This window comes from Spermophilus citellus (genome assembly GCF_964194105.1).
Source record: "Spermophilus citellus genome assembly, chromosome: 17".
Lineage (NCBI taxonomy): Eukaryota > Metazoa > Chordata > Mammalia > Rodentia > Sciuridae > Spermophilus > Spermophilus citellus.
The window spans coordinates 57,848,546-57,873,426 of NC_138199.1; the positions used below are offsets into that span (position 1 = coordinate 57,848,546).

A 24,881-nucleotide genomic window follows, 5' to 3' on the forward strand; every position below is an offset into this window, starting at 1 on the left:
CTCAGGGATTTCCTTTCTACCATGGGCAGGGCATCTTGCCTAACTGGTCTGAATGGATAGTCCAGAGATCACGGGGTCCAGAGAGCAGGCAGGAAAAAAAGAGACACCCGTGGCTTAAATGATGTCATCACCCCAAACTTTATTATTCACAGAGTTCTCTCTAAGCCAACACTGCAGCTCGGAGGGGCTTGGTTCTTCGTGTACTGGGGCCAGCTCTCCCTGGAGCAGTCTGGCGCCATGCTAACAGCTGGACAAAGGCCACGTTGGCTAGGTGGGGGATGAGCTGCTTCTGAGGAGGGATCTTGTGCCCCTCCCTGTAACAATTCACAGTTGATTTAATGCTACATGAGTCTCGAGCAGCTCCCCGCAAATAAGAGGCTGAGCAGGGGCCGTGGGTAGGGAGTGCTCACCTTAAATGCACATGGACAAATGCACATGGGGTCAAATGCACATGGACAGTCAAGACTGAGTCCCTTCACCCATACCCTGGTCTGCTTGTGTCCGTGTAGAGCCACTGCCCTCCTGGAAGGCAGCCAGGAAAGTGCTTTGAGGTCAACGGAGTGCAAAGTGTATCTGGCAGTGCCCTGGGACCAGGGGCTGGGCAGGGCAAGTATACTGGATGTTGGCAGTGTGGCTGGGGAACAGCCCCTATGTGGTGCCCCATCTGCAGAACTTTCCTTTCAGGTGGGTCTCATGTCGATCTTCACTTGTCTAGACAAGGGAACTAAGTGTCAGCCAGTCTGTGGCAGGGCACGGGGCCTGCTCTTCTGGGGAGCAGCAAAGGGACACATGCTTGTGCCTAAGGGCTGAGAACCACTTCACTGCAATACCTTCTTTGGTTCTTGGCTGAACCAGAGTTTGACTTAGGAGCTGAGCTGTGACAACCTACAAAGGTGGTGTGTTCTACCAAGGAGGCTTCCTTCCCAGTGCTGGGCATTTCTTCCTCCTCTATCCCAAAGGGGGTCTGCAGCCAGGAAGGCCAGGCAAGAGGTCAGAAGCCCCCACTAATGCAAGGGCAGGAACACCTGCTGCTCTGGTCCTAATGACCTGGGCATGGGCCCTCACACTCTCACACTTGCCTGGGGCCGAGGGGCCCAGGGCTCTCTTGCTTCTCCTGCCCCTGGCCGGAAGTTGCTTTCCTCCGATTGCCAGCAAGTGGTCACTGATCCAAATGTGTCAGGCCAACTCGTGTGAAGCAATGCAGAGAAGACCCTCTTGGTTCCCATGGGAAGAGTCCTCCTGCCGTCCTTCCTCTGTCTCCTGAGATGACTGGAGCATTTTCTTGGCAGAGGTGGCAGGACTCAGGTGAGAAGTCCAGGAGGGCTGGTGTTTTTGCCCCCACTTTGCTGCTGCCAGCCCCTGGACCCACTACTGAGTCAGGGGACAGCAGATCCCTAGGAACAGACTGGATCTGTGTTTCAGGGTGGCATTGAGCACCCAGAAGAAAGGTTGCTCCAGGTGGACTGGAGCTAGCTGTGGAAGGCAGGGCTAGGGCCTATTCTCCAGCCGGCCATGCTTGACCCTCCAGCTCCAGGCAAAGCTGCCATCAGGGGCCAGGGTGCACTGCAGATCGATGCCTGAGTCGGGCACCTCCATGTCATAGCAAACAGGCTGCCCGTCTTTGGTCACCAAGCTGAAGGCTGCAGCTGGGATCTAGGGGTGGAACAAACCAATGGATTGAGACAGTGGCACAGGGCTCAGAAGTCACCTAGAAGTGTCAAACTGATGGGGTCCCCAACCACCCTGGGAGACATCTTTCTCCAGCTGAACAGGCAGCCTCTCATTCTGGAGAACCAGGCGAATCCCACCTGGCTCCTCAATCACTGAGACATCTGAAGCCACGTCCAACTTTTCCTGAGAGTGCCATTTCTATTTATTTGAAAGCCTTCTTCCTGGAGAGTGGGGACGCTGCCTCTAGGTGTGTAACCCCCTTACCTGGCTGCTGATGCCCGTTGCGATGTCTCCCACCTTGACCCGGTGGAACTCCCGTATGTGCAGCTGTTCACCATTGAGAGACTGTATTTGGACTTTCACACCTAGACGGCAGGCAAGGTGACAGTCAGGAGGGCAGCTGTTGGCTTCCCAGGGAGCAGGGACAGGCAGGGGACGGGGGAACCTTTTGTTAGAAGTCACTCTGCTCTCTGTAGAGGGGAACAGGTCCAGCTGTGATCAAGTGGCAGAGATGAAATTTAGGTTGGAGTGGCCCTCCTAGTACACAACTGCTATAACTCTCAGTGGCCACCAACACCTGGAATTTAGCCTGCACATTGCTAAGAGCTGAGGTTGGCTCCCAGGGGGAAGCAGCACTCCAACTTGGATGCAAAACAGAAAGGAACTGAACACAAAGACTCTTCAATTAGATTGCGGGCAACACAGATTGCTTCCTGAGCTGAGATGGCCTTTGGCCCAGGCAGGGGGGACCTGCTGCCACGAATCACACCGGCCACAGCTGTAGGCTGATGAAGCCCAGCCACCACTCCATGCAACCAAGCTTGAAAATTATACATTGTCTTTCTTATTCTCTGACCTCAAATCCCTGGAGAAGAGTCCAGTGGACTCATCGATGACTTCTTGGTTAAAATGCTCATGGATCCTATTTCCTTCTTTTTCCCTCAGAACACATTAATTACTCAGCTTCTGGACTCCAAGCCAGGAGAGTCTGCTCCCCTCCCCAAGCCAGGGGACCTTCTGGGACTCCATCAGCAGCCAATAAGAGGACAATGACATTTCATTGTCCCACCAGGAAAGGCTTGTGTTGTGGATGATTAGGGTCCTTGCCAAGGACCTCATGTTCAGGGTGCCCGGGGAAGGGGACGTGAAACCCTATGTGACTCCCTAGCTCCAGGTAGCTCAGCTGCTGTGGGGCTGCTGAGCAGGTGAAAAGGGGACCTACCATTGAAGTAGCTCGGGGTGTCGGTGGGCCGCCTGCGGGCCAGCACCATGTTGCAGCTGGAGCTTCCAGCCTCCGCCTGGCTGCCCCATGAGTGTACACCGGAACTCAGGGTGTCCCGAGAGCTCTGAGAGGCCTTTGATGGGTTCTGAAACACAGGATTGGGCACAGATTCAGGGCCCTGGGTTCAGGGAACTATCTCTTGTCTTTGTCTCTTTTGGGACAAAAGTGGCCTGGACCCTCTGGGGAGATGAGGAGCTATCATGTCCTAGTCTGAAGGAGGGTAAGGTGTAGGTCTACAGGGGACCAAAGCCAACTTCCCTGCTCTCCCGTCATCCTCTCTTGCCCACCACTTGCACCATAGCCCATTCCCCAGCTGGACATAAAGCTACTACTCTGTGCCCGGGGCCAGGAGAAGCGTGACTCCCCGTCCATGGACAACTCACCTTCTCACTGTCATCTGACAGGGAGCAGCTGTCGATGCTGAGGCATGAAAGAATTTGTTCCTGCTCCTCCAGAGAAAAAGGTTGGGACAGGCTGTTCAGAAATAATTCTGTAGGGAAAAGCGGAAAGTGAATGTGAAATGTTGGAAGGGCCCAAGGAAGGGGCTGGGAGAAGTCAGGCTGATGTACAGAGAAGCCCTGGGCCAGGGCCCCAGCCTGGCTGCCCTACCTATTTCCAGCTGCTGCAGCTCCAGCTCGGGGAAGGTTGCTCTCCGCTCTGGTGAGCTGGGGCTTCTGGCAGGCGCCGGGTCCAGGGAGGACAAAGGCAAGGGTTCCCACATGCCAGATTCCTCCTTGCTCAGGGCTGGAGACTTGTTCCGCTCTGGGGGCTCTGGTGGTAGAGGAGGCTGAAGCTTAGGGGCCCCTCCAATGGTGTCCACAGCTGGTGACCGCTCCCTTGGCTGGGCATGTGGGGCCTGGTGGCAGTTGGCTTGGTGTGGTGGTGGATGTCTTGGTTCTTTATATTCTCCCCGCCAAGGGCTCTTCAGACCTCCCACTATAACACAGAGAGCACATGAGAGGAGGTGAAAACACACAGCATAGATGCCGACCCCACAGGAATGGCCTCTCCTGAGTGGAAGGGGGCTAGAGGGGAGCAGAGTGGGGCTGCTGGGGCCCTGATGTGGAGGCAGCATGGGGGGCCCTGGAGGGGGCCTCTTCTGATGGCCCATAAAACAGGAATAGGACTGCATCTCTGTTTTTAATCTATTTTCCTTCTAGATGTTAGCAGCAAATTTGAAAACTCCAGCAAAATCAGTTCCAGAGGATTTTGGTGAGTGAAGAAAAGATTAAAAAGGGCTCTGGGGGGCTGGGGATGTGGCTCAAGCGGTAGCGCGCTCGCCTGGCATGCGTGTGACCCGGGTTCGATCCTCAGCACCACATACCAACAAAAATGTTGTGTCCGCCGAGAACTAAAAAAATAAATATTAAAAAAAAAAAAAAAAAAAAAAAAGGGCTCTGGGGGCTGGGAGTGTGGCTTAGAGGTAAAGCACTAGCCTAGCAGGAGTGAAACCCTGGGTTCCATCTCCACCACTGCAAACACAAAAAACAGCTCTGCAACAACACCGACCCAGAGTTCCCAGGTAAAGAGCCACCCACTGGCTCTCTCGTCCCAGCCCTAGACTGGTGCTTCCCCAGGGCGCCATTTCTCTGGTGTGGGGGCAGTTCCCTGGGGCATCCTTATAATTGTAAATACCACTTGATTTTGGTGACAGGCTGTGAAAAGTCTCTGTTGTGTTTATTCCCCTTTCATTTCTATAGCCACTGCCTTTCCTCTATCCACATTGTTGTGTTCCTTTTGATTTGGTTGTGTTCTTGCAAAATATGTCATTTTCACTTGCTGCTTTTTTCTTTTTCTTCCTTTTTTGTAGTACTGGGGACTGAACCCAGGTTATCACATATGTTGGGCAATGCTCTACCATGGAGCTACCCTCCCAACCCTTTTTATTTTATTTTGAGACGAGGACTTGATTGTTCAGGTTGGCCTTGAACTTGTGATCCTTCATACCTAAGTCTTCCCAAGGAGTTGGGATTTTGGGAGCGCCGAGCTCATTTATTGATTTTTTTTTTTTAAAGAGGGAGTGAGAGAGGAGAGAGAGAGAATTTTTTAATATTTATTTTTAGTTCTCAGCGGACACAACATCTTTGTTGGTATGTGGTGCTGAGGATCGAACCCGGGCCACACGCATGCCAGGCGAGCGCGCTACCGCTTGAGCCACATCCCCAGCCCCTCATTTATTGATTTTTAATATACAATAAAGATGTATGCCCCAGGTCTCCTGTCGGTTCCTCTTTTCACTCAGCACTCTGGCTTTCAGCTCAGTCCCCACTCTGCGATCATGGAGTGGCTTTTGGGACTGAGTGATGCCCCATTCTCTATCCTTTGCCACTCCACTCTCCAGGTGAGAGACCCACCCAACTCTCCTACTAAAATGAGGCTGCAGAATGGGTGGACAGTGCACCCAGGAGTGGAGGGGACAGCTCCCAGATCCATTGACTTTGGACAGCTGCCAGGTGCCTTCCATTGAGCCTGCAGCCTCACCAACACAGCCTCCAAAAGTGCCCAGGGCTCCTGCTGCACCCCGGCTCAGAGTACTTGATGCTCCAGACTTTCAGGATGGCTGTTAAGTGGTGCATGGCTTCAGCTCACGCTCTCTGATCCCTAACCAGTTCGACCCACTTTTCTGCGTGGTAGCCCCTTTCTCCCACTTCTTGAGCACTGCCCTCATTAAGATAGCACTGCAACCTTCCCAGCACCCCCAAGGCTGGTGTCACCCCCTGCTCCAGATGGCGGTGAGACTGAGGATCCCAGAGGCTGAGGACCCCAGTGCTGACCACCCCTGCCCCGTCCCTCTCATGGCCCACTGCTCTGTGCCCTGCCAGCTTTTACCTTGCTGCAGTGCCCGGCCAACCTTGCCCCGCAGCTCTGTCGCTGATGCTCGGTGGACAGGTTCCTTCCTCAGCCCTTCTTGGATGGCTTGGGCCGTGAGAGGGGAGCAGGAGGGAGGGATCTCTCTCACAGGCGGAGGCTCGTTGGCAATCTGGGGGCCAAAAGACAACATGTGAGGCCTGCCTCCCACTCGTTCCCTATCCAGCCTTCTGTGCTTGCTCTCTGCCATATCCCTCGCCCCCATGCTGTTCTGGGGTCTGCCACAAGGAATGGAGAGATCTCGGGCAGAGCCAGGGCTGGACTCTTCCTAGAAAAGGGAAATAAGAAGCCGGGTGGGACGAGCCAGAGCCAGGCAGCAAGATGCCCTGTCAGGAGGCAGGCAGAGGTGGCCCAGTGTGCGGGCAGAAGAGAGCTCTGACTTGCCGTCCCCTCAGCTGGGACTTCTTCTTGAACCCCCAGAATTGGGTGACAGGTCTTTTAATTAGAATCTCACATTTATGGCAAAGCCTCCTCCTGCTCACATCTGTCACACAGCAGCCAAAATGGGAGGCCCCCTCAAGCCTTCAGCTCAGGCCTGTGGCCCTGCTGCCTCCCCTGCTGGCTTCCTGGAGTCACCACTACCACTGACCTTGAGGCAGAGCGGCCCTCGGAAATACTGAGTCCAGGGGTGGCAGCCGTTGAGCATGTGCAGCATCATGCAGCAGCTGCTCCAGATGTCCACCTTGGCATCACAGGGCTTGCCCATCACCACCTCTGGGGCCATGTGGGTCTCTGTGCCAGGGATGTAGTCCCCTGAGAAGGCCAGGGAAAGACAGAAATATCACCTGTGACCTCGGGTGGGCAAGAACTTCAGCACTGCCCATTCTAGTTAAATCCAGGGGTTCCTTGAATTCGTCTCAGTTGAAGTACTTTAAATAAATAAAGCCTCTAAGGCAAACCTGCTCAGCTCGGGACTCTGCTGGGGTGCAGAGCAATCTGTCCTCCACAACACGGCTCTGCCCTCCAGATTGAACCCTTAAAATGGGGAGGGGGCTGGGCATTGAAAATTCAGTAATAGAGGATTAATTGCTGCTATGATGCTCCTCAAATGTTAGTAAAATGAAAAAGAAAAAAAAATTCACAATTATCTCTCTGATCATGAATAGCATGAATTCTTTTCCCTTCCTCTTTAATACCACTTAACTCCATTCTTGCCAAGTATTTTACAATAGGCATGGGTTATTTTAATAATCAGAGAAATGGAGGTCAAAAATAGACATTTTAGCTGAGCATGGTGGCACATATCTGTAATCCTAGAGGCTCTGGAAGAGGCTGAGGCAGAAGGATTACACATTTAAAGCCAGCCTCAGCAACTTAGTGAGGTCCTCAGCAACTTAGCAAGACCTTGTCTCAAAAAAAAAAAAAAAAAAAAAAGTCACCATCTGTGAAGCCTGGGACCTGTGGCGGAGTTCTCCACCTTCCTGCTCTCTTCACTGGAGCATCAGAACTGAGTGCTTGACATCCATTACTGCATTTACACATAACAAGAGCCTTGTAATAACCCAGGGTGGCTGTGGGGCTCAACTCTTTTGGGGAACATAAACATAACATCTTTTGCTCACATCACTCGTTCCCACTGTGGAAGCAACAAGGCACATGGCTAATGCCTAGTAGAGGGCAATGGCTATTGTCATCATGGGGAGGGGCGCTCTGGGGACTTACCTGTGAGCAAGGACTTCCCCAGGCCATCAGGTTGCAGGCATACGGCATGGCCAAAGTCACAGAGGGCCGCATGGCTCCCATCAGTGGACAGAAGCACGTTGTCAGCTGAAGGCCAGCACCAGCACAGGGAGGAAGAGAATAGTTAAGTCGTGACGGGTCCCAGCCCACCAGGGCTCAGCTGGCCTGGTCTCCAGTGAGGTAATTTTCTGGCCTACCCTACATGGCAGCTGCTGCCTCAGATTTGTTTCATTAGATATGGAGGAAGGGAGGGGGTATAAGTGCAGGCTAGAGGCAGGCAGCAGGCCGGATCTGAGCCTGAGGAGACAGGAGCAGGGGCTACTTTTGGGGACCCTGCCACTCCACTCTGCTGCCCTACCCTCTCCCAGGGGTCACCAGTAGGTCAAAGCTTGGTTTTCAGTTCGGTAGGTACCACCCACTGGTAACCAGAGTGCCAGGTGTACGGCGTGGAAAACACATTCTCTTCCCATAAGGCATAGTCCTGTCAGCCTGACTCAGACCCTGCCACTGGAGGTGACCAGGCAGGCCCAGAAGAACTGGGAGGAAGCCAGGCAGGCACGGGGCAAGAGCCTGTGGGACCAGGCTGTGGGGGCGGGAGCCTCACCTTTGATATCTCCATGCAGAATCCGCCGTGAATGGAGGTACTCCAGCCCCTCCAGGGCCTGGCCCAGGTAGTAAAGGGCCCGGTCCTCTGGCAGACAGCCCTTCTGCTTTATGAGCTGGCCCAGTGAGCCACCTAGGAGACCAACAGCCAGTCTTTACTTGGGGCTTTCCCAGGCCTCCACACAGCCAAGAACAAGGTTGAAGGGCAGGTAGTGGCAAAGCAGGCCTTTCCTGCAGATATTATAGGGCCAAGAGGTTATATGTGGATTGACTAGAGACCAACGTCAGTCTGGGAAGCACTTGAGGAAACTTTTTATTTTTTTGGGGGGTATCAGGGATTGAACCCAGGGGCACTCGGCCACTGAGCCACATCCCAGCCCTTTTTTGTATTTTATTTAGAGACAGGGTTCACTGAGTTGCTTAGCGCCTCGCCGCTGCTGAGGCTGGCTTTGAACCTGTGATCCTCCTTCCTCAGTCTCCCATGCTGCTGGGATTACAGGCGTGTGCCGCTGTGCCTGGCCGACTTGGGGAAATTTTTGCCCTTGACTTGTGAGGGAGAAGGAATGGGCCCTGGCTTCTTACCTTCCAATAGCTCCATGAAGATATTGACCCAAGGACCTTCCCTTACAGCACCATACAAAGGGACGATTCTGGGTGAGGTCAATCCTGCACATGCCATCAGTTCCTCTGCCCGAAACACCTCGACCCGCACCTGAAAGGACCCAGTGGAAGCTTGTGTCAAGGGAGAGGGGCCAGCTGGATGCTGGCATCCCATGGGGACCCTTGGTCCTCCACATGCAATGTTGCTGATACTTCCAGTGATGATGCCCAGGCCAGATGGGCCGGATGGGTCTGCTGGGTCCTCAGGGACTAAATTGTACTGTGTATTCTTGGCGTCAGGGACAAGCGCTCATACTTAAAGTTCTGCAGTGCTGACGGTGTGAGAAAACAGTCACACAAACCACAGTCCTTATCCAGGCTCCTGGCATGCTGCCTACCCTCAATGTGCCAAACCCAGAATATTCTTTGCCCCCAGCCCAACTGTCTGGGCAATATTCTAGGACATGGGTCCTTCTGTTGGTCAACATATGAGTCTCCCCTAATTTAGAAGGAATCTTCCCACCTTTCTGTCTCCTGTCTCTCGGCCCTGAGCACCCCTCCCAGCACATTTCTTTACTCTTCTTGTAATTATTTCTTTTTCCTCAGAGAACTAAAATGTCTACATAGACAGGCCTGTGTTTATATTTATTCTATTTTCAGTTCTTCCTAGCTTTGGGTACTGATGAGGCTTCTGGGGAAGGTTTTGGCCAGGGCCACTCCTGCTGTGACTAACAGGACTGGGGATGTCCACTACTTTTTGCAGGGACCTGCAGCTTGGCAATGGTAGGAGGAAATAGGCCTTGTGTACAGACATCTTGGTCTCAGATCCTGGCTCAGCCATTTAAGAGTGCTGCATACTTCCCATCAACCATGCTACCATGGTGGGAACAGTGTTATCTACTTCAGTTAGAATGAGGATTTGGAAGGGTAGCTCTTTACTTCCTCCCACCAACTCAAACAGCAGCTTGTTAAACACTCAGATTTCTGCATCGAGTCCTTGCTGCTGCCACTGGTTCTCCTGTAAGCGTGGAGTGTCATCGCCAGGGGGCGCCAGTGGTCACAGAACCGCTGGAAAAGATGTGTTAGGGATCCCATGGTTTTGTTTGGGGATTTGCTGACTCCACCAACAGGAGCTCTGTTGACATGGGGCTGTTGGACTTTTGCCTATTCGTGGGAAATCTTTCTCACCTGGTCAAAGAATTATCTGGTTCAGTTACCAACTTACATGAACTTTGACTTTTGTCAGTATTTCCAGCCCTAAAAGGTCACTGAAACTGACTAGAACAAATTCAGCAGCAGGATTTGCACCAGCAAATGTCTTTAACCTTATCACTGTGCCCCCACCACCCCCAACTGTGAAGTGAAGCACCCCAGGGCACCACTGGGAATTCAGAAAGGTGCTATGGGATATTGTATTTGAAGTAAATGGGGATGCTCAACATCTTCAGGAGATGGTGTGAACTACTTTTAGAGATGGGTCAGTTCCAACATTAGATCATGCTGAATTCTCTCTTTTTTTTAAATGGTCCTGAAGATCAAACCCAGGGCTTCACGTGTGCCAGGCAAATGCTTTACCACGGAGCTCTCCCCAGCTGGCTGCATCTTTTTGATGATATGTCTTTAAGAAGCTAGGATTTGGGAGGTTGCTGTGATAAAAAGTACTTTGTGGGATGTGGAACAGGAAATGAAGGTGGTGCTATCCAATCTGATTTCAAAGTTCAAGAAGCCATGCAGTGGCCAACAAGGCCTAGGTCCCATTAGTAATTTTAAGAAGAAAAGGAGATTTTTTTTTTTCTTTTCAACTTATATGTCTCGCTTTTCAAATGGTTGCTAAGTTTTATGATAGATTTATTATTTAACCTAACTATCTAATAAATGAATGGTTAGGTATTTGTTTTGGCTTGGGGTGCCATGAAAAATTGTCTGAGATATTAAGGGTTGTGAACCAAGATAGTGTGGGAAACTTTGGCTTCACTTCTAAGAAATACCTATGTCCTCTAAGTCTCCCAGTAATACTAAGACATTTAGACATTTCCATCACCTAGACCAAAGTGGGTCAGATGGAAGCCTCAAAAGACAAGGCGCTTCACAAGTCTGGGTGAACCCAAGGAAGCAAGGAGAAAGGGCTGTCCTCAGGGGATCAGTGGAGAAAGCACCCCAGCCTCTGGCTCAGGCCAGCTGCCCATCTGGTGCACCTCTCTTCTCTGGACTTCAGGGTCCTCATGCCCAAATAAAGGGGGCTGGGGGTGAGGAGGATGTTAATGAGGACTAGCGTTTAATGCCCACTGGTGTAAGCCAGGCACAGTTTAAGCCCTTTCTAAGCATTGCTTATTTATGTATCTTAACAAAAGCCTGTGTGGTGCTGCTGTCACCACTGCCATTTCACAGACAAGGAAGCTGAAACCTGGACAAGTGACTTGTCCAAGGTCACTGGGAAGAGAGTACCATAGCCAGAACTTTGATCAGGGAGTCTGACACCAGAGGTGCCAGCTGCTCTACCTCTTGAAGAACTTTCTGGGCTTAGACTTTAATCCTGGAGGTTTCTACATTCATTCAGGAGCGAGCGTCCCCAGGGGGAAGCGTGGACTGCCATCAGCCTTCTGTCACATTCAGAAGCCACTCCCCTCATTTCAGAGATCGTGCCTGACACAGACCACTTTTCCTCCTTGAAACTCTCCTTTTGTGTTCTTTGTATTCTTATCTATTTTATTCTATCAGTAAAGAAAGAGGCATAAGCAACTCTATAAGTTCTTTAGAAGATTCTAGCAATATAAACATAGGAAAGTGACTAATATAGGACTGGGAACATAGATGTCCAGGAAATACTAGGTGGTCCCCATTTCCTCATCACTATCAAAACAGTCTCCCCTTCATCTTTGTTGTTTTCATTCTAAACACGTGTCTGGGGCTGGCTGCGTCACCGCCATGCCATGTAAAAGCCTATCCAAGGTTATAACTCAAGTTCCTTCAGGTCAGGCCTGTGGATTCCACAGCTCTTTCCCCAGTCCCTGTACAGTGTCTGGCACAAAGCAGGTGCTTGGTGACAGCTGGTTTGACTTGGCCAAGGCCACACTATCTCAGATCAGTGGCAGAGCCAAAGGGAGGCTCCCAGAATGCCATACTTGAGCCAGATGTCCTAAAACAAAAGGTTCTTAACCCTATTTGGCCCACAGACCTGTTTTGAGAATCTGATAAAAGATATGGACCCTTCTCCATTTAAAAGTGTGTGTGTGCCCACATATCAACACACACATTTTTGAATCATATTCCAGGAATTCAGGAATCCTCTGAATCCACTCACTGACTGTGATAAGAATTTATATGTAGGCGTTAAAAAACACAGAGTGTGGGTGCATGCAATCCCAGCAGCTCAGGAGGCTGAGGCAGGAGGATGGCAAATTCAAAACCAGCCTCAGCAATTTAGAGAGGCTCTAAGCAACTTAGTGAGACCTTGTCTCAAAACAAAAAATGAAAAGGGAGGCCTGGAGTTGTGGCTCGGTGATAGAGTGCTTACCTAGCACGTGTGAGGCACTGGGTTTGTTCCCCGGGACCACATAAAAATAAAAACAAATAAAATGAAGGTTAAAAAAAAGAAAAGGGATGGGGATGTGGTTTAGTGGTTAAGCACTCCTGAGTTCAACCCCTGGAACCAAAACAACAAAACGAAAACAAAACAACATAACAAAACACAAGAGCTGTACAGGAGCCAACAAGGAACTCTGTCCATATATGTATTACATGAAAAAATCATGGTACAGAATAATTTAGAGAGTAGGATATCATTTTTATAAAAGAAATAACTTCATACTTATATATGCATAAAAAGTCTAAAAAAATTTATGTCAAGTGACATTTATCTTGGTGAACAGGACTGGGGAACAAGAAGACTTTTCTTTTTTTGGCATTCATTAATGATTTTATAATAAGCCTGTATCTGTTTGAAATTAAAATAAAGATCAGCTGGGCATGGTGGTGAATGTCTGTAATCTCAGTGACATGGGAGGCTGAGACAGGAGGATCGCAAGTTCAAAGGCAGCCTTAGCAATTTAGTGAGGCCCTCAGAAACTTAGCAAGACCCTGTCTCAAAATTAAAAAAAAAGGCTAGGGATGTGGCTCAGTGGTTAAGCACTCCTGGGTTTAATCCCTGGTACCAAAAATAAATAAATAAATAAATAAATAAATAAATAAATAAATAACAAACAAAGACCAAAGAAAACTTTATTAAAAAAAAACCAAAAAACCCCCAACCCCCAAAACCTGCATTAAACCCTAGACTTGTGGTCAATCATCATGCGACTAGGGCCAAAGATATTCTAGAAGGAAGACCAAGGGAATGCTGGTGTTACCACGTGACATCACACATCCTGAATCCTCCCTAGGAGCATTAAAGGAGCACGGACTTGCTCTTACCCCAGGCACAGCCCAACTTCTGATCATTTACCTACTTCCCCTGTCCCGTCCCCATCATCAAGGACCTTTTTTTGTGGTGTGTGTGTGGAACTAGGGATAGAACCTGGGGCCTCATGCATGCTAGGCAAGTGCTCTACCACTGAGCTACACCCCACGGAAAGGACACCACTGCCTGCCCAAGCAACAGCGGCTGGGTAGAAGGACAACGACCATCCCTGCTGGGGCTCCTGGGTGGGGGGAGGTGGAGTCCTCAGCGTGGCCACCTCTGGTGCTGGAAGTCCGGGTCTTATGCTTGGATCATTCCCCACTGCCTGGGCACAGGGGATGAGAAATGGAGTACTGTCCTCTTCCACCTCATCAGGGTTGTTTACCCTGTTGCCTGGGACTCTGAGGACCTCAGCAGAGGAACAGCTGAGAACCCAGTGACTAAGCTCCCAGCACTGGATGCTTGTCTCTAGGACACTTCACACTCTCTCACCCTCCTCCCACAGCCTCTCAGGAGGGACAGCTGAGCCTTCTCCGGTGGCCTGGGGAAGGGAACTGCAGCTGAGGAGGTCAGGCACGTGGCCCTGGCATCCAAGTGGAAGACGATCCGTGCTGGCAAGAGCTCAGCATGTGCTTCTGCCAGTGGTGGATGGGGAGGGAGGTGCTTGCTTATCTGACACGGTGTATGTGAAGTCTGGGGTAAAATGGACAGACTGATCCCTCGCTCATCCCACCACCCTGAGGATCACACTCAACAGCCTGGCCCAGGGTCATTCACCGTCCAGCTAGAGCCTCAGCCCTTGAAGTTACAGGCAGCCAGGACAGGAGTGGCGGGGTTCACTCTGCACAGGACCTGAGTGTGTGGGGCCTGTTGGGTCTGGCACCTTGATCCTTTTCCTTTTGGGGATCAGAGTCTTTGACATAAGCCACTTGAAACCAATCCATCTCTGAGCCTATTTCACCTTGCCCCATGGGCCAAGAAAATGGTTCACCCTGGGGTTTGGAGTTTGGGCTGCGAACAAGGTGGTTTCCGATTGAGGGGAGCTCCAAGTTGGGAGGGAGAACAGTGCTGTGGGGAGTAGGGCCAACACCCTCTGTGTCTGTGGATCTGCAGCTGCTGCTGATTGTCACCTGGGCCTGGGCTTTAGGCCCAGCTGGGCAAGTCACTGGGGAGATGAGGGGTAGGAGAGGCGACTCTGCCTTCTGCTGCTAATCAAGACCCTAGGACCATAAGTCTTCCCTCCTTCCTCTCTTCCTGAACAGGGGCACAGAGCCACACTGGGGTCAGACAAGCCTGGGTCTGAACCCCAATTCTGCTGCACTAAGCCAGCTCCTCCATCTCTTGCTGAGTCGTGTTCCCCTGTGATGGCCATCTGTGCTGCACCTGGCCAGCAGGTGGCATGGCTTGAACCTGGAGCAGACCCGTGTGTAACTCCCTGTGTCTGCCACCTTCCAGGGGACACCTGACAAGTGGAGGCTACTGTTCTAATTACCTTCTGGTCCAAGTGTACAGTAGCCCCACCGGGTGGCCTGCTGGTTTTAGCTCAGCATGGATTTCATGAGGATCCGACCACCTTCCAGGTTTGGACTTGCCCCTACAGGCCCTGGTGTCAGCAGTGGCCCTGGCTGTACTCAGACCTTGAAGCTATGTGCTCTCACATTGCCTCTCACAGACATGCATACCGAGGGCAGTGACCAGCCCAGGCCATGTGACACATTGCTCCCTTCCAGTTCCAGCTGACCGAGGGCAGCTAGCGATGGCCAGGTTGTTATCAAGTCAGAGCCACGGCAACCCTGTGGCTGTCCTTGAAAGACAGAATGTGGATGGCAACAGCCCTTGCCTGGCTCCCCTGTAGCCCCCAGAACCCTGATGTACCTTTTTGGCATACCTTTTTGACAGCACACTGGAAGCCTGTCTGCTTGTCCTTCATTCTGTGGACCTCTCCGAAGGAGCCTCTGCCTAGGCGGGGCTGGCGCGTGGCCCAGTGGGCTTCTTCTCGGTACTCATAATCCACTGGCTTGAGCTTCTAGAGTTAGCAGGAGAGAGAGGCCAGTTTCAGTGGTCAGGACAGCAGAGGGACAAGGGGCTACAGTGGGGAAGGCTCTCCAGCTGTGGGCCATTGCCAGGGCTGCTGGTGCCTCCAAAGACACGGCTTGGTCAAGGCAGGCTCTGAGGGGGACCACAGAACAGGAAGCAATGGGGCTTAAAGAAACAAGGAGAAGGCAAAGGTAAGTGCACCAGCTGCCTGGGGCCAGGAGGTTCTTGTGAGGAAGACCTCTCGGGCTTGTGATGGAGGGACAGACATAGAATTGCAACAACCTTGACTATGTAACTCAGGAGCCAGAAGGAAGAAGAAAGAGAGGAACAATGAAAAAGGGCAGGGCTAAAGGGATCATGTGAAGTAAATGGAATAAAACCCCCCAAAGTAACGTTAAGATCAATCATTTACAGTCTGAAGGTATTTGGGGAAAGAACTAGAGGAAAAAGAAAAGAAAGGGTAATGGTGATGGCAAAGTCCCCATCTTTCCTATCAGGTTATTCCTATTTTCCAGTATGTGTATCATTCATACAATCCGTACAGTTCAATATTAATGAGGTGGATAATAAGAACAAAAAATAGAAACAGCTAGAAAGGCTGTGGAAAGTGAGGCTGCAGGTTGAAAGAAATATGACTGCTATGGTTTGGATCTTACATGTCCCTTCAAAACCCATGTGTTGGAGGCTTGATCGCCAAACTATTGGGAGATTGTGGAACCTTCAAGAGGTGGGACCTAATGGGAGGAAGTTAGGTCATTTGGGGGAAGGTGTCCTTGAAGGGGATACTGGGATTCCTTCCAGTCTCTCTCTTTGCTTCCTGGCCACCAGGAGGTGAACAGGCCTCCTCGCCAGGCACTCCTGCTGAACCACCAAAGCAACAGGATCAAGTGACCATGGACTGAAACCTCTGAGACTATGAGGCAAAATAAACCATTCTTCCTTTCAAACCGATTATTTCAGGCATTTTGTCACAGTAATGGGGAGCTGACTAACATAATCCCCAAGTACTTTGCTACTAATTGCTTTGTTACCATGGGCATGAGTGACTCTGACAGGGAGAGAACCATCCCCTAAGGTCTGCTCTGTTCCCACAGCAGGCACCACCTGACCCCAGCTGTGGCTCTTGGCCTGGGAGTTAGGGTGAAGGTATGCATAAAGGACTCAAAGGGAGTAGTTACCTCAGTAAGCAGTACGCCTTCATTGTCCTCGGTTTCAGGGCTGGGCCTCTGGGCCCTGGAGCCCCCGGCTGACCATGTTTTGGCCAGGCTGGCCAAGCTGTGGGCCTGGCCTGAGCTCACGCTGCCTTGGAGAGCATGCACCAGGTACTCTTCCACGAACTTCTCACGGGAACTCTGAGTCGGGAAGCTGGGCTCCAGGTGTGGGCCAGGCAGGGGTTTCTGACTGTCTATGCAGGTCAGTTTGCTTAGGTGTGGGCCGGGAAGAGGCTTCTGGTCATCTACACAGGCTAGTTTGCCCAGGAAGAAGGATTCCAGTGGGTGGGGTTTCCAGGGCTGGAGAGGGTGGAACGGGAAAGGATGGGGCAATCTGCTGTAGGGAAAGGGGTGAGCGGAATGGGGCAGGGGGCCCATGTCCTGCGGGTGGTGGAGTTTCCACACGTGGTTTAGACATTGCAAGGGGCTGATGAGTTTGTGGAGTTCCGGTCGAGGCAGCACTGGCCGTAGATCCTCTCCGAGTTTCTTAAAGCTGAGGTGGTCAAGGCCTGGTTCCTTCAGAGGCTTGGTGAACTGGGGGGCATTTCTGACATACAGGGCACCTAGTGGAGACTCGTCCTCCTGGGGGGAAATAGGTGTTAGGACACAGGGCCAGGATCAGGGCACAGGCTCCATTCTGAAGGCCTCGTGAGCTGGGGCCTGGGCGGGGGCTGTGGGCCTCACCTGCACTGGAACTGTGCAGCTCTCCTGTTCAGGGGTTCTGGGCAAGGGTTTGGCCAAGGACACTCCTGCCTTCGAGCTCTTCTTCTTCCGTTTCTTCCGGGCTTTGCTGTGACGCTTTCCCTTCCAACACACACGGGCCATTTTGCCCTCGGTTGCATGGGCCACATTGTTGGGGATTTGATCAAGACTCTCAGGATGGCTGTCAAAAAAGGGACAGATCCACAGTTTGAGTACAAGAAAGCAGGAAGATGGAATGGTTCAGATAACAGGGTGAGAAAGACTTGAGCACAAATCCCAGCTTTCTCATTACAGTCATGCATCACTTAACAAAAGGGGGACAGTCCAAGAAATGTTGTATTCTGTGATTTCATTGTACAAATGTCACAGATTGTACTTACAGGAACTAAGACAGCTATAAAGTCACTAGGTGATGTACTCTCATGGGACCATTATTGTGTATGTGGTCTACTGTCCTCACAAAGGTGGCTGGAGGCCTGTGGGCTTCTCTCAGGCAGCTGACAGAAGTGGGTTCATTAGAATCCCCCTTCTCTGGGCCATATGTAGTCGGAGGCAATGTAAGCAATTTGACCAAGCATTGAACATTTCTTTCTTTTTTTTTTTTTTTAATATATATATATTTTAGTTGTAGTTGGTCGTTTATTTATTTATTTTTATGTGGTGCTGAGGATTGAACCAGTGCCTCACACATATTAGATGAGTGCTCTACCGCTGGGCCATGACCTCAGCCCCCATTTCTTTTTTCTTTAATTTTTGAGTTGGGACTTCTTTATGTTGCCCAGGCTAGTCTCAAACACCTGGGTTCAAGGGATCCTCCCATCTTAGCCTCCAGAGTGCTGGGACTACAGATGCGCCACCAAGCCTGACCCAGCCAAGCATTTCTTGGTTCCTGAGCAACAACCAAGTCCCTTTGGCCTTTTCATCACTAGCAGTTTCCCACTAAGATGATAAAATGTCTGCCAGGTGGGGAGGAGGGAACTGTTTCTAGGTTGAACTCTCAGTTGCCACAATTCACCTTTGAGGGAATGGGGAATCTGGGGACAGAGAGAGCCTGGCCCTGGCTTCCTTCCACAGGGCCATCAAATGGCTCAAATCTGTGACCTGGGCTAGGGCTGTGGCTCAGTGGTAGAGCTTGCATAGCATGCGTGAGGCACTGGGTTTGATCTCAGCACCACATACAAATAAATACAATAAAGGTCTATTGCCAACTAAAACAACAACAACAACAACAACAACAAACAAACAAAAAAAAAAATTCAGAGGCTCAAATTATTACTTAAAAAAAAAAATCTGTGTCCCTTACTATTTTCACAAGCCTTATGCCTACTTGGTGTGTCACACAGGAGTAAGCCATCTCAGGTGTTTTCTCTGAGGACAGTAAGGGTGGCCTCTCTGGGCCTGTGCTCATGGCTGCACACCAGCTGGAAGTAACTGCTGTTCCCGGCATCCTCCTATTGATGGGAAACCAGGGGTGCCTCAGGACTCAGAAGAGAATAAAAATAAAATGTCAAGCTGATGGGAGCCAGGAGTCCTCTGTGAGCTGTGGGGAGCTTCTGCAAAGCTTGCTTGGCTGACAGCGTGGCTCGGCTGGGAAAGCTGGGCGGCTGCCAGGGGCTGAGCCCAGGTGCTGAGCAGGGAGCCAGGGGTGGTGGGGAGCAGCCAGGGCAGGCGTTCGGGGAGGTGGACACCTGGCAGTGTCCTCTTTCTGTGCCAGCATGCTTTCTTACCTGTACTGCTTAGACCCCGCAATGAAGATTCGTTCTGAGAAGGTGGGGCTGAACTCTTGGCTATTTTCACCTTTTAAGTCAAGGAAAAAGAGTTAGATTAGCAGAAAGAAGAGAAAGATCAGGAATTCAGCACTTAGGAGAGAGATTTGAGAGACAGTCCCACTTGGGCTCCTCCTTCCCCTCCCAGCTCACCTGGCTCATCTCCCAGACAAGCCTCCTTCTCTCTCTTGTGGTCACCCTCCCTCCAGTTTATTGGTCAAGAACAGAGGGGACATCTACAAGATGGGGGCTGTACAGTGCCCACGTCATTACACTGTGAAGCTTCAGTGAGACAGGCCACCCGAACACTCCAAACAGTGCTTGGCACACGGTGGTGGCTCAACAAATATAAGCTATTATACATTCATGTTTATGTATATATGTGTCTTCACTAATTTATATTCTTTCACCTCAAAAACCAACCAGAAGGCAGTGGGAGACAAAGGCTGTGTCTATGTGGGGAAACGCCACCAGCATCTGGCTCCTGGGTTGAAGGTGAGGTGACACAGTAGGAGGGGGATCCTGGCCCTCCCCAGCCCTCCTGGAGTTTGTGCCTCTGTGGTAGCTGCCATTACTAGTCAGCCCAAGGCATCTGGGCTAGAAACAGAAAGGGCCACGCTGGCCTCACCCTGCAGTGCCTGACTGCCCCTAGACTGGTCCAGCAGACCGGAGAGGAGGGTGCTCATTCTCTGGGGTGGGGCCACTCTGATGGAAAGTGGTGAAGGGCCTGAAGCCCCAGTGGGGCTTTCCAGGAAACCCGGCTTTTCCTGTCTGGGCCTCTCCAGACACCTGGGCTGCTCAAGATCACAGCAGAGGTTAGTGGCCTGCTTGAGGATCCTTCAAGGAACCCCTAGTGCTCTTTCCTCTTGGCTTTCTTCCTCTGCTCTGGTTACAACGATGGACACAGCCTATGCCCCAGCTCAGTGTTCCATCTGGGCACTTTTATCATTCCCAGTTCATATTGATTTGGGGATTAGACTCCCAATGTGTCTTTTGAGAATGTTATGAAGTGGTCACCCAATCTTGCTCTCTCAAAGGGGGCCTTGAGGTTGGCCTTTATTCGTGGTCAGCCACCCACCTGCAAGCCCGCCCCTGTGCCCCATGCCCACTGCAATCCAGGCCCTCACATTCAGCCTGGGCGATGATGGAGATGGCGGCTGGGCCGCCCTCAGAGCCTTCCTTAGCTGTGCCTTTGGTAATGACGTCGTTCAGGATGTCCCACTTCCCGCAGAACACTGGGCTCTTCTCCACAGCCTCCAGCTTGTAGACGCAGCTCTGCTTCTTTCCCAGTGACTGCGTCTTCTCCTTGGCCTTGGCCAGCTCCTTCTGCTGCCCGGTGGCTGAGCCAGGGGCGCCTGGGCAGGCCACTTCCATCACTGCCATCTCCCAGGCTCACTCTTACCCTGAGGGAGACCAAACACAGAGCAGGTCACTCCTAAGCTCAGGACCTAGTGGGGTGGGTGTAAGGCAGGCTCAGGGGTCAGGAAAGACGCAGGGGACAAATGGTCTCTGCTTCTTCATGCCATATACACAACCTTCAAACATCGCAAGTGGCCAAGGAGTCAACCTTCCTCATCTACACATGTTCCAAGTGTGTGATCCTGACCCCACAGGTACCCTGCGACATAAATTACTCCTGCGCCAGGCCAACAGGGAGGATTCCAGCCTGTTCTTCCTGGGACAGCAACAATATAAACATCAGGCCTGGATGCTTCTTGCCCTTTACAATAACGGAATGGTCTGTTGTTTGGCAAACTCTTTTCCCAGGACAGGCAGTGATTCCCAACCTCCAAACCATCACTTCTTCGTCCCCACAGAAGCCTTGCCTTCACAGAGGACATGTCTATGCAGCCCACAGTGCCTTTTCTCCAGAAAAAAAAAGTGGAAAAAATCAAGGTACTATGTTATTCCCTCACAAGAGGTAGATATATGCATAGCCTTGCATCGCTTAATGATGGGAATATGTCCTGAGAAACACATCCTTAGGTAGCTTAACCATTGTGTGAACCGCATAGAATGTACATACACCACTATAATGGCTATGAGTCACTAGACAACATTATTTAATATTCCATTGTTATATTATCTGATCCAATATTGATCAAAATGTTGATACACAGAACATGAATGTATAAAAATATATTCATATATAATACATACATATATACAATATATATGTGTATGTATATCTTACAAAATCTAATACTCAACCTGCAATGGTGCTCAGCATGTGGCTCCTTTCCCAAGATGCATATGAGTGTGTTCTCCAAAAGGGACTGACATGCTTTTCCCTCTACTGTTCAGACTCACTCGTTGAAAATTTCTAGATATCATTTTTCTTTTAGGCAGTGTTAGTAGTGGCATTTATATTGGAAACTCAACACCAACCAATACTTCTAGAAATCTGAGGTCAAAGCATGGGGAATCTATCTGTCTCGGGATCCTCTTCACCAGCCCTGAGCCTTCCCAAGGAAGCTGCAGGGGAGAGCAGCCCCATGCTGCTGACCATCCATATAAACAGCACAGAGACCACAATTATCATGAAAGGGGACGGGGCAGTCTGAGATTGTTAGCATTTGGAAACCCTTTAAAGACAGGGACTTTTTAAAGGCAGGGCCCTGCTGGGGTGTGTCTTGCTTTAGATAAAGCCTAAGAAGGAACCAAATGCAGACAGGTTTTTAATAATTGCCTTCCCATCACAGGTCAGTCTTAAAGCTGTCACTAACAGGTGTAGTCTTCTCTGCTATAATGCCATTAAATCAGGTAAATGCCTTTGTTTGTTCTTGAGGAAGAAAGGCAAGCCACAGGTAGAGAAAACTAACTCTCTAGCCTTCTGCTCCATCAGGCCCAAAGGTTGTAACAAGATTGCGGGAAGCTGAAGAACACCAGGCCAGGCTTCGAGGAATCTGCCTCACTTATCTTTTCCCACCGATTGCTATGTAAGATAGCACTGGACTGGGAAGTGGGACTGGGAGGTGGGACGGGGTTGGTTGAGCTGTTAACTTGTTCCTTGGATATCAGCCTTCAAGGGCTGCCTGGCTCTCAACTCAAAGCAGCTCCAGCTTCCAGCAGAGATGCCTGCTTCCTGAGGCCAGGTGCTGAGCAGGCCAGATGGGCAACCTCACCATGACTGGCCATCTTAAAAGGTCTAAGGATGTTCTGGCTTTCAAACTGGCGAAAGGCCCCCAGGGAAGGCTAATTTTTGTAACCATTTCTTTCATCGCCCTATGCACTGCCCCAAGCCCCCCTCCTCCAGAGAAGAACTGATCTAAGGTGTGGAATAGATCTTATCTTTCTCAGCCTCTTTACCAGGGAAAGTGTGATCATAAGAACAAACTAAAAGGGGCGGGGCTGTAGCTTGCAGAGCAGGTGTGAGGCATTGGGTTCGACCCTTAGCACCATATAAAAATAAACAAATTAAAATAAAGACATGCTGTCCATCTACAGCTACAAAAAAGTTTAAAAGGGGGGAAAAAAGAACAAACTAAAAAACCTCCAAACCGAACAGTAGTAGAGGTGTGCTTACAGTTACAGGGAGGTCAATGCTACTTGATCTCCTCGTTTTCAATTACAGAATCTGTGTCTTCATTACATAGAGACTTACCTGAGGTTACCCAGCTCACCAACTAGATCCCAGACCCTAGGCCCTTTAGATTTTGTGCCTATTCCCCAGGTCTCTTGGGTTATGGGCAAACACAAGGAGGGGGGCACTCATGTGATCACTTTAGTCAGGGGATTGCAGAGGGGAGGAGGGCCCCTACACACAGTGGCATCCTCAGCACATAGCACAGCGGGTACTAAGGAGACAACTGCTGTTGGCTGAACAAAGGAATCAAAGAACCAGGAGTGCTTCTCCTTGACCTTCAGAGACAGGATGACCCTGAGCACCAAGAATGAAGATAGCAAAACTGTTGAAAGAGGAAAATGAGGCCGAGTGGGTGCCTAGCTGTTCAGAGGCCTAGGTGTGTTCAGGTTCAGATAGCCTGTGTTCTGGAAAGTTCATCCTGAGCTGAAGCTCCTCCAGAGAGGCTGTGGGGCACTCCCTTAGTCCCAGGAACCACACATAAATCTTGACGGCCGGCTGGGCAGCAGGCCAGGAGCCTTGATCCTCCCTCCATGCGCAAGCCAGGCCCTCTCTCTCTGGGGAGAAGTTGAGGCCGAGGTCGAGCTGCCAAGCTCAGAGCCTCCTGTGCACGTCCTGATGACTCACTCAGCCTGGCGGGCAGAGAGACAAGGGAGGCTATTGAGAAGCTGACCCAGCAGATAGTATCAGGACCTGTGAAGGGCACAGGGAGAATAGGCTGTCACTCACCTCCCAGGGGCACAAAATCATGGCCTGGGAGCGGCAAAGTTGCTCCTGTGGCTGGCTTTCCCATGCCACATGACCATGACTCAGACCCTCACAGACAGCCTCCAAGTTCAAGAGGCTGTTCTCTGGAAGCTTTGGCCCGATGGCAGCTCTTCTGCACATACACGTCTACAGGACTCGTTCCCTCCCTCCCAGCTTCTCTATGGTCTGGTCCACAAAACTCAGGGTTCTCTATTCACCCCTGGACTGCTGGCCAGGTGGCCTTCCCAGCCCTGGGTTTTGGTCACTGGCTTGTTCCCCAAGCTCACAGCCCTGCAGCTTTGCTCCTTCTTCCTCCTCCAGCATGTGGGGAGTGAGGACTAAGTGGGAGCCCCTATACCTCACCTTGGTCTTTAGGGCAAGTCACGATCCTGCTCCACTGCGCTCTCCCAGCTGCATCCCCATCTTCAGCTCTTCAGCCCCTGCTCTCAGTATCCCATTAAAAGCAAAGGGCAGCAGAACGTGTGGCACATGATTGTAATCACAGCGGCTTAGGAGGCTGAGTCAGGAGGATCTCAAGTTCAAAGTCAGCCTCAGCAATGGCAAGGTGCTAAGCAACTTAGTGAGACCCCGTCTCTAAATAAAATATGAAACAGGGCTGGGGATGTGGCTCAGTGGTTGAGTGCCCCTGAGTTCATTCCCCGGTACCGCCCCCCCCCCCAAAAAAAAGGGCAAGCTGGGTGCAGTGGCACACACCTGTAATCCCAGCGTCCTGGAAGGCTGAGGCAGGAGCATCATGAGTTTGAAGCCAGACTCAGCAAAACTGAGGTGCTAAGCAACTGCCTCTAAATAAAATACAAAATAGGGCTGGGGATGTGGCTCAGTGGTCGAGTGCCTCTGAGTTCAATCCCCAGTACTCCCCACAACCAAAAAAAAAAAAAATGGCAGAGCAGTGGCAATAGCCACACCCACAAGCCCCCAAAACAAAGGAAGAAAGGAAAGGAGCAGTATTCATTCAGCATTCTTTCAGGCCTGATGCATGTACACTGCCTAATTTCCTTCTGCAATATTTTGATAACCCCAGCAGAAGTCTGGAGGCAGGAATGTCTGGGGTGGTACCAGATTTACCCTGGGCCATATCTGTAAGAGGAGCTCTTAGTTTGAGTTCAATGATGTCTGTGAGTCCCAGAAATGAAATGCAATTTGCATTTTTTCCAGGGAATAGGCCCATGGCATTCAACACATTTGCCAAGGGTCTGCCATTCCCCGGGAGGTTGCTCCAGTCTCCCTAGAAGCTCAGGGCCAGGACTTGATGGCTGATTCTGGCTCTCCTCTTTCATTCCAAGAGCTCACATAATGCAAGTTTCCAATCTGAGTGCAAATAGAATAACCAAATGAGTTCTTAAAACGCACTCATCCCAGACCTGCTGAATCAGAGTCACTGGGCATTAGGCCCAGAATCTGTACTTTCGGCAAGTTCTCTGGCTGATTCTGATATCAAGGGGCCAGGGATTGCCATTTGGCCCCTGCTCTATACTCTAAGGCTGCACTGTCCAAAATGGTAGTGCCTGGCAACACGTAGCTGTATTTAATTAAAATCAAGAAAAATTTAAAAATCAGTCTGTTAGAGTAGCTCCCACACTAGACGGTGCAGATGGAAGACATTTCCATCACTGCAGAAAGTTCCAAGGTCATGCTGATCTGAGGTTGTGACAGCAAAGCTTTCTCTGACAGCAAAATTTCTTTCTTAGGATTCTGGGACAGGAATGAAGTTTAG

At 50.8% G+C, this 24,881-nt stretch overlaps 1 protein-coding gene across 4 annotated transcripts in view; it reads right to left on the reverse strand.

Annotated features, from left to right (window-relative positions):
* Window positions 1–114: 114 nt before the first annotated feature.
* The window catches only part of MAP3K14 (mitogen-activated protein kinase kinase kinase 14), a 43,115-nt gene continuing 18,348 nt past the window's right edge, over window positions 115–24,881 (reverse strand). Inside the window, exons 1-16 of one of the 4 annotated variants that reach the window (XM_081270312.1) lie at window positions 19,944–19,987; window positions 18,778–18,847; window positions 18,378–18,501; window positions 17,033–17,231; window positions 16,316–16,930; window positions 14,989–15,126; window positions 8,687–8,816; window positions 8,106–8,237; window positions 7,484–7,588; window positions 6,411–6,574; window positions 5,783–5,933; window positions 3,563–3,889; window positions 3,337–3,443; window positions 2,894–3,038; window positions 1,936–2,036; window positions 115–1,653 (exon numbers count right to left, since the gene is read on the reverse strand). In XM_081270312.1, the coding sequence (XP_081126438.1) occupies window positions 1,489–1,653; window positions 1,936–2,036; window positions 2,894–3,038; window positions 3,337–3,443; window positions 3,563–3,889; window positions 5,783–5,933; window positions 6,411–6,574; window positions 7,484–7,588; window positions 8,106–8,237; window positions 8,687–8,816; window positions 14,989–15,126; window positions 16,316–16,930; window positions 17,033–17,173 (2,421 nt within the window). In that variant the 5' untranslated portion in view covers window positions 17,174–17,231; window positions 18,378–18,501; window positions 18,778–18,847; window positions 19,944–19,987 and the 3' untranslated portion in view covers window positions 115–1,488. Of the gene's footprint in view, window positions 1,654–1,935; window positions 2,164–2,893; window positions 3,039–3,336; window positions 3,444–3,562; window positions 3,890–5,782; window positions 5,934–6,410; window positions 6,575–7,483; window positions 7,589–8,105; window positions 8,238–8,686; window positions 8,817–14,988; window positions 15,127–16,315; window positions 16,931–17,032; window positions 17,232–18,353; window positions 18,502–18,777; window positions 18,848–19,943; window positions 20,220–24,881 lie in introns of those variants that run through there. The other 3 variants (XM_081270311.1, XM_081270309.1, XM_081270310.1) reach the window with 3 other exon arrangements.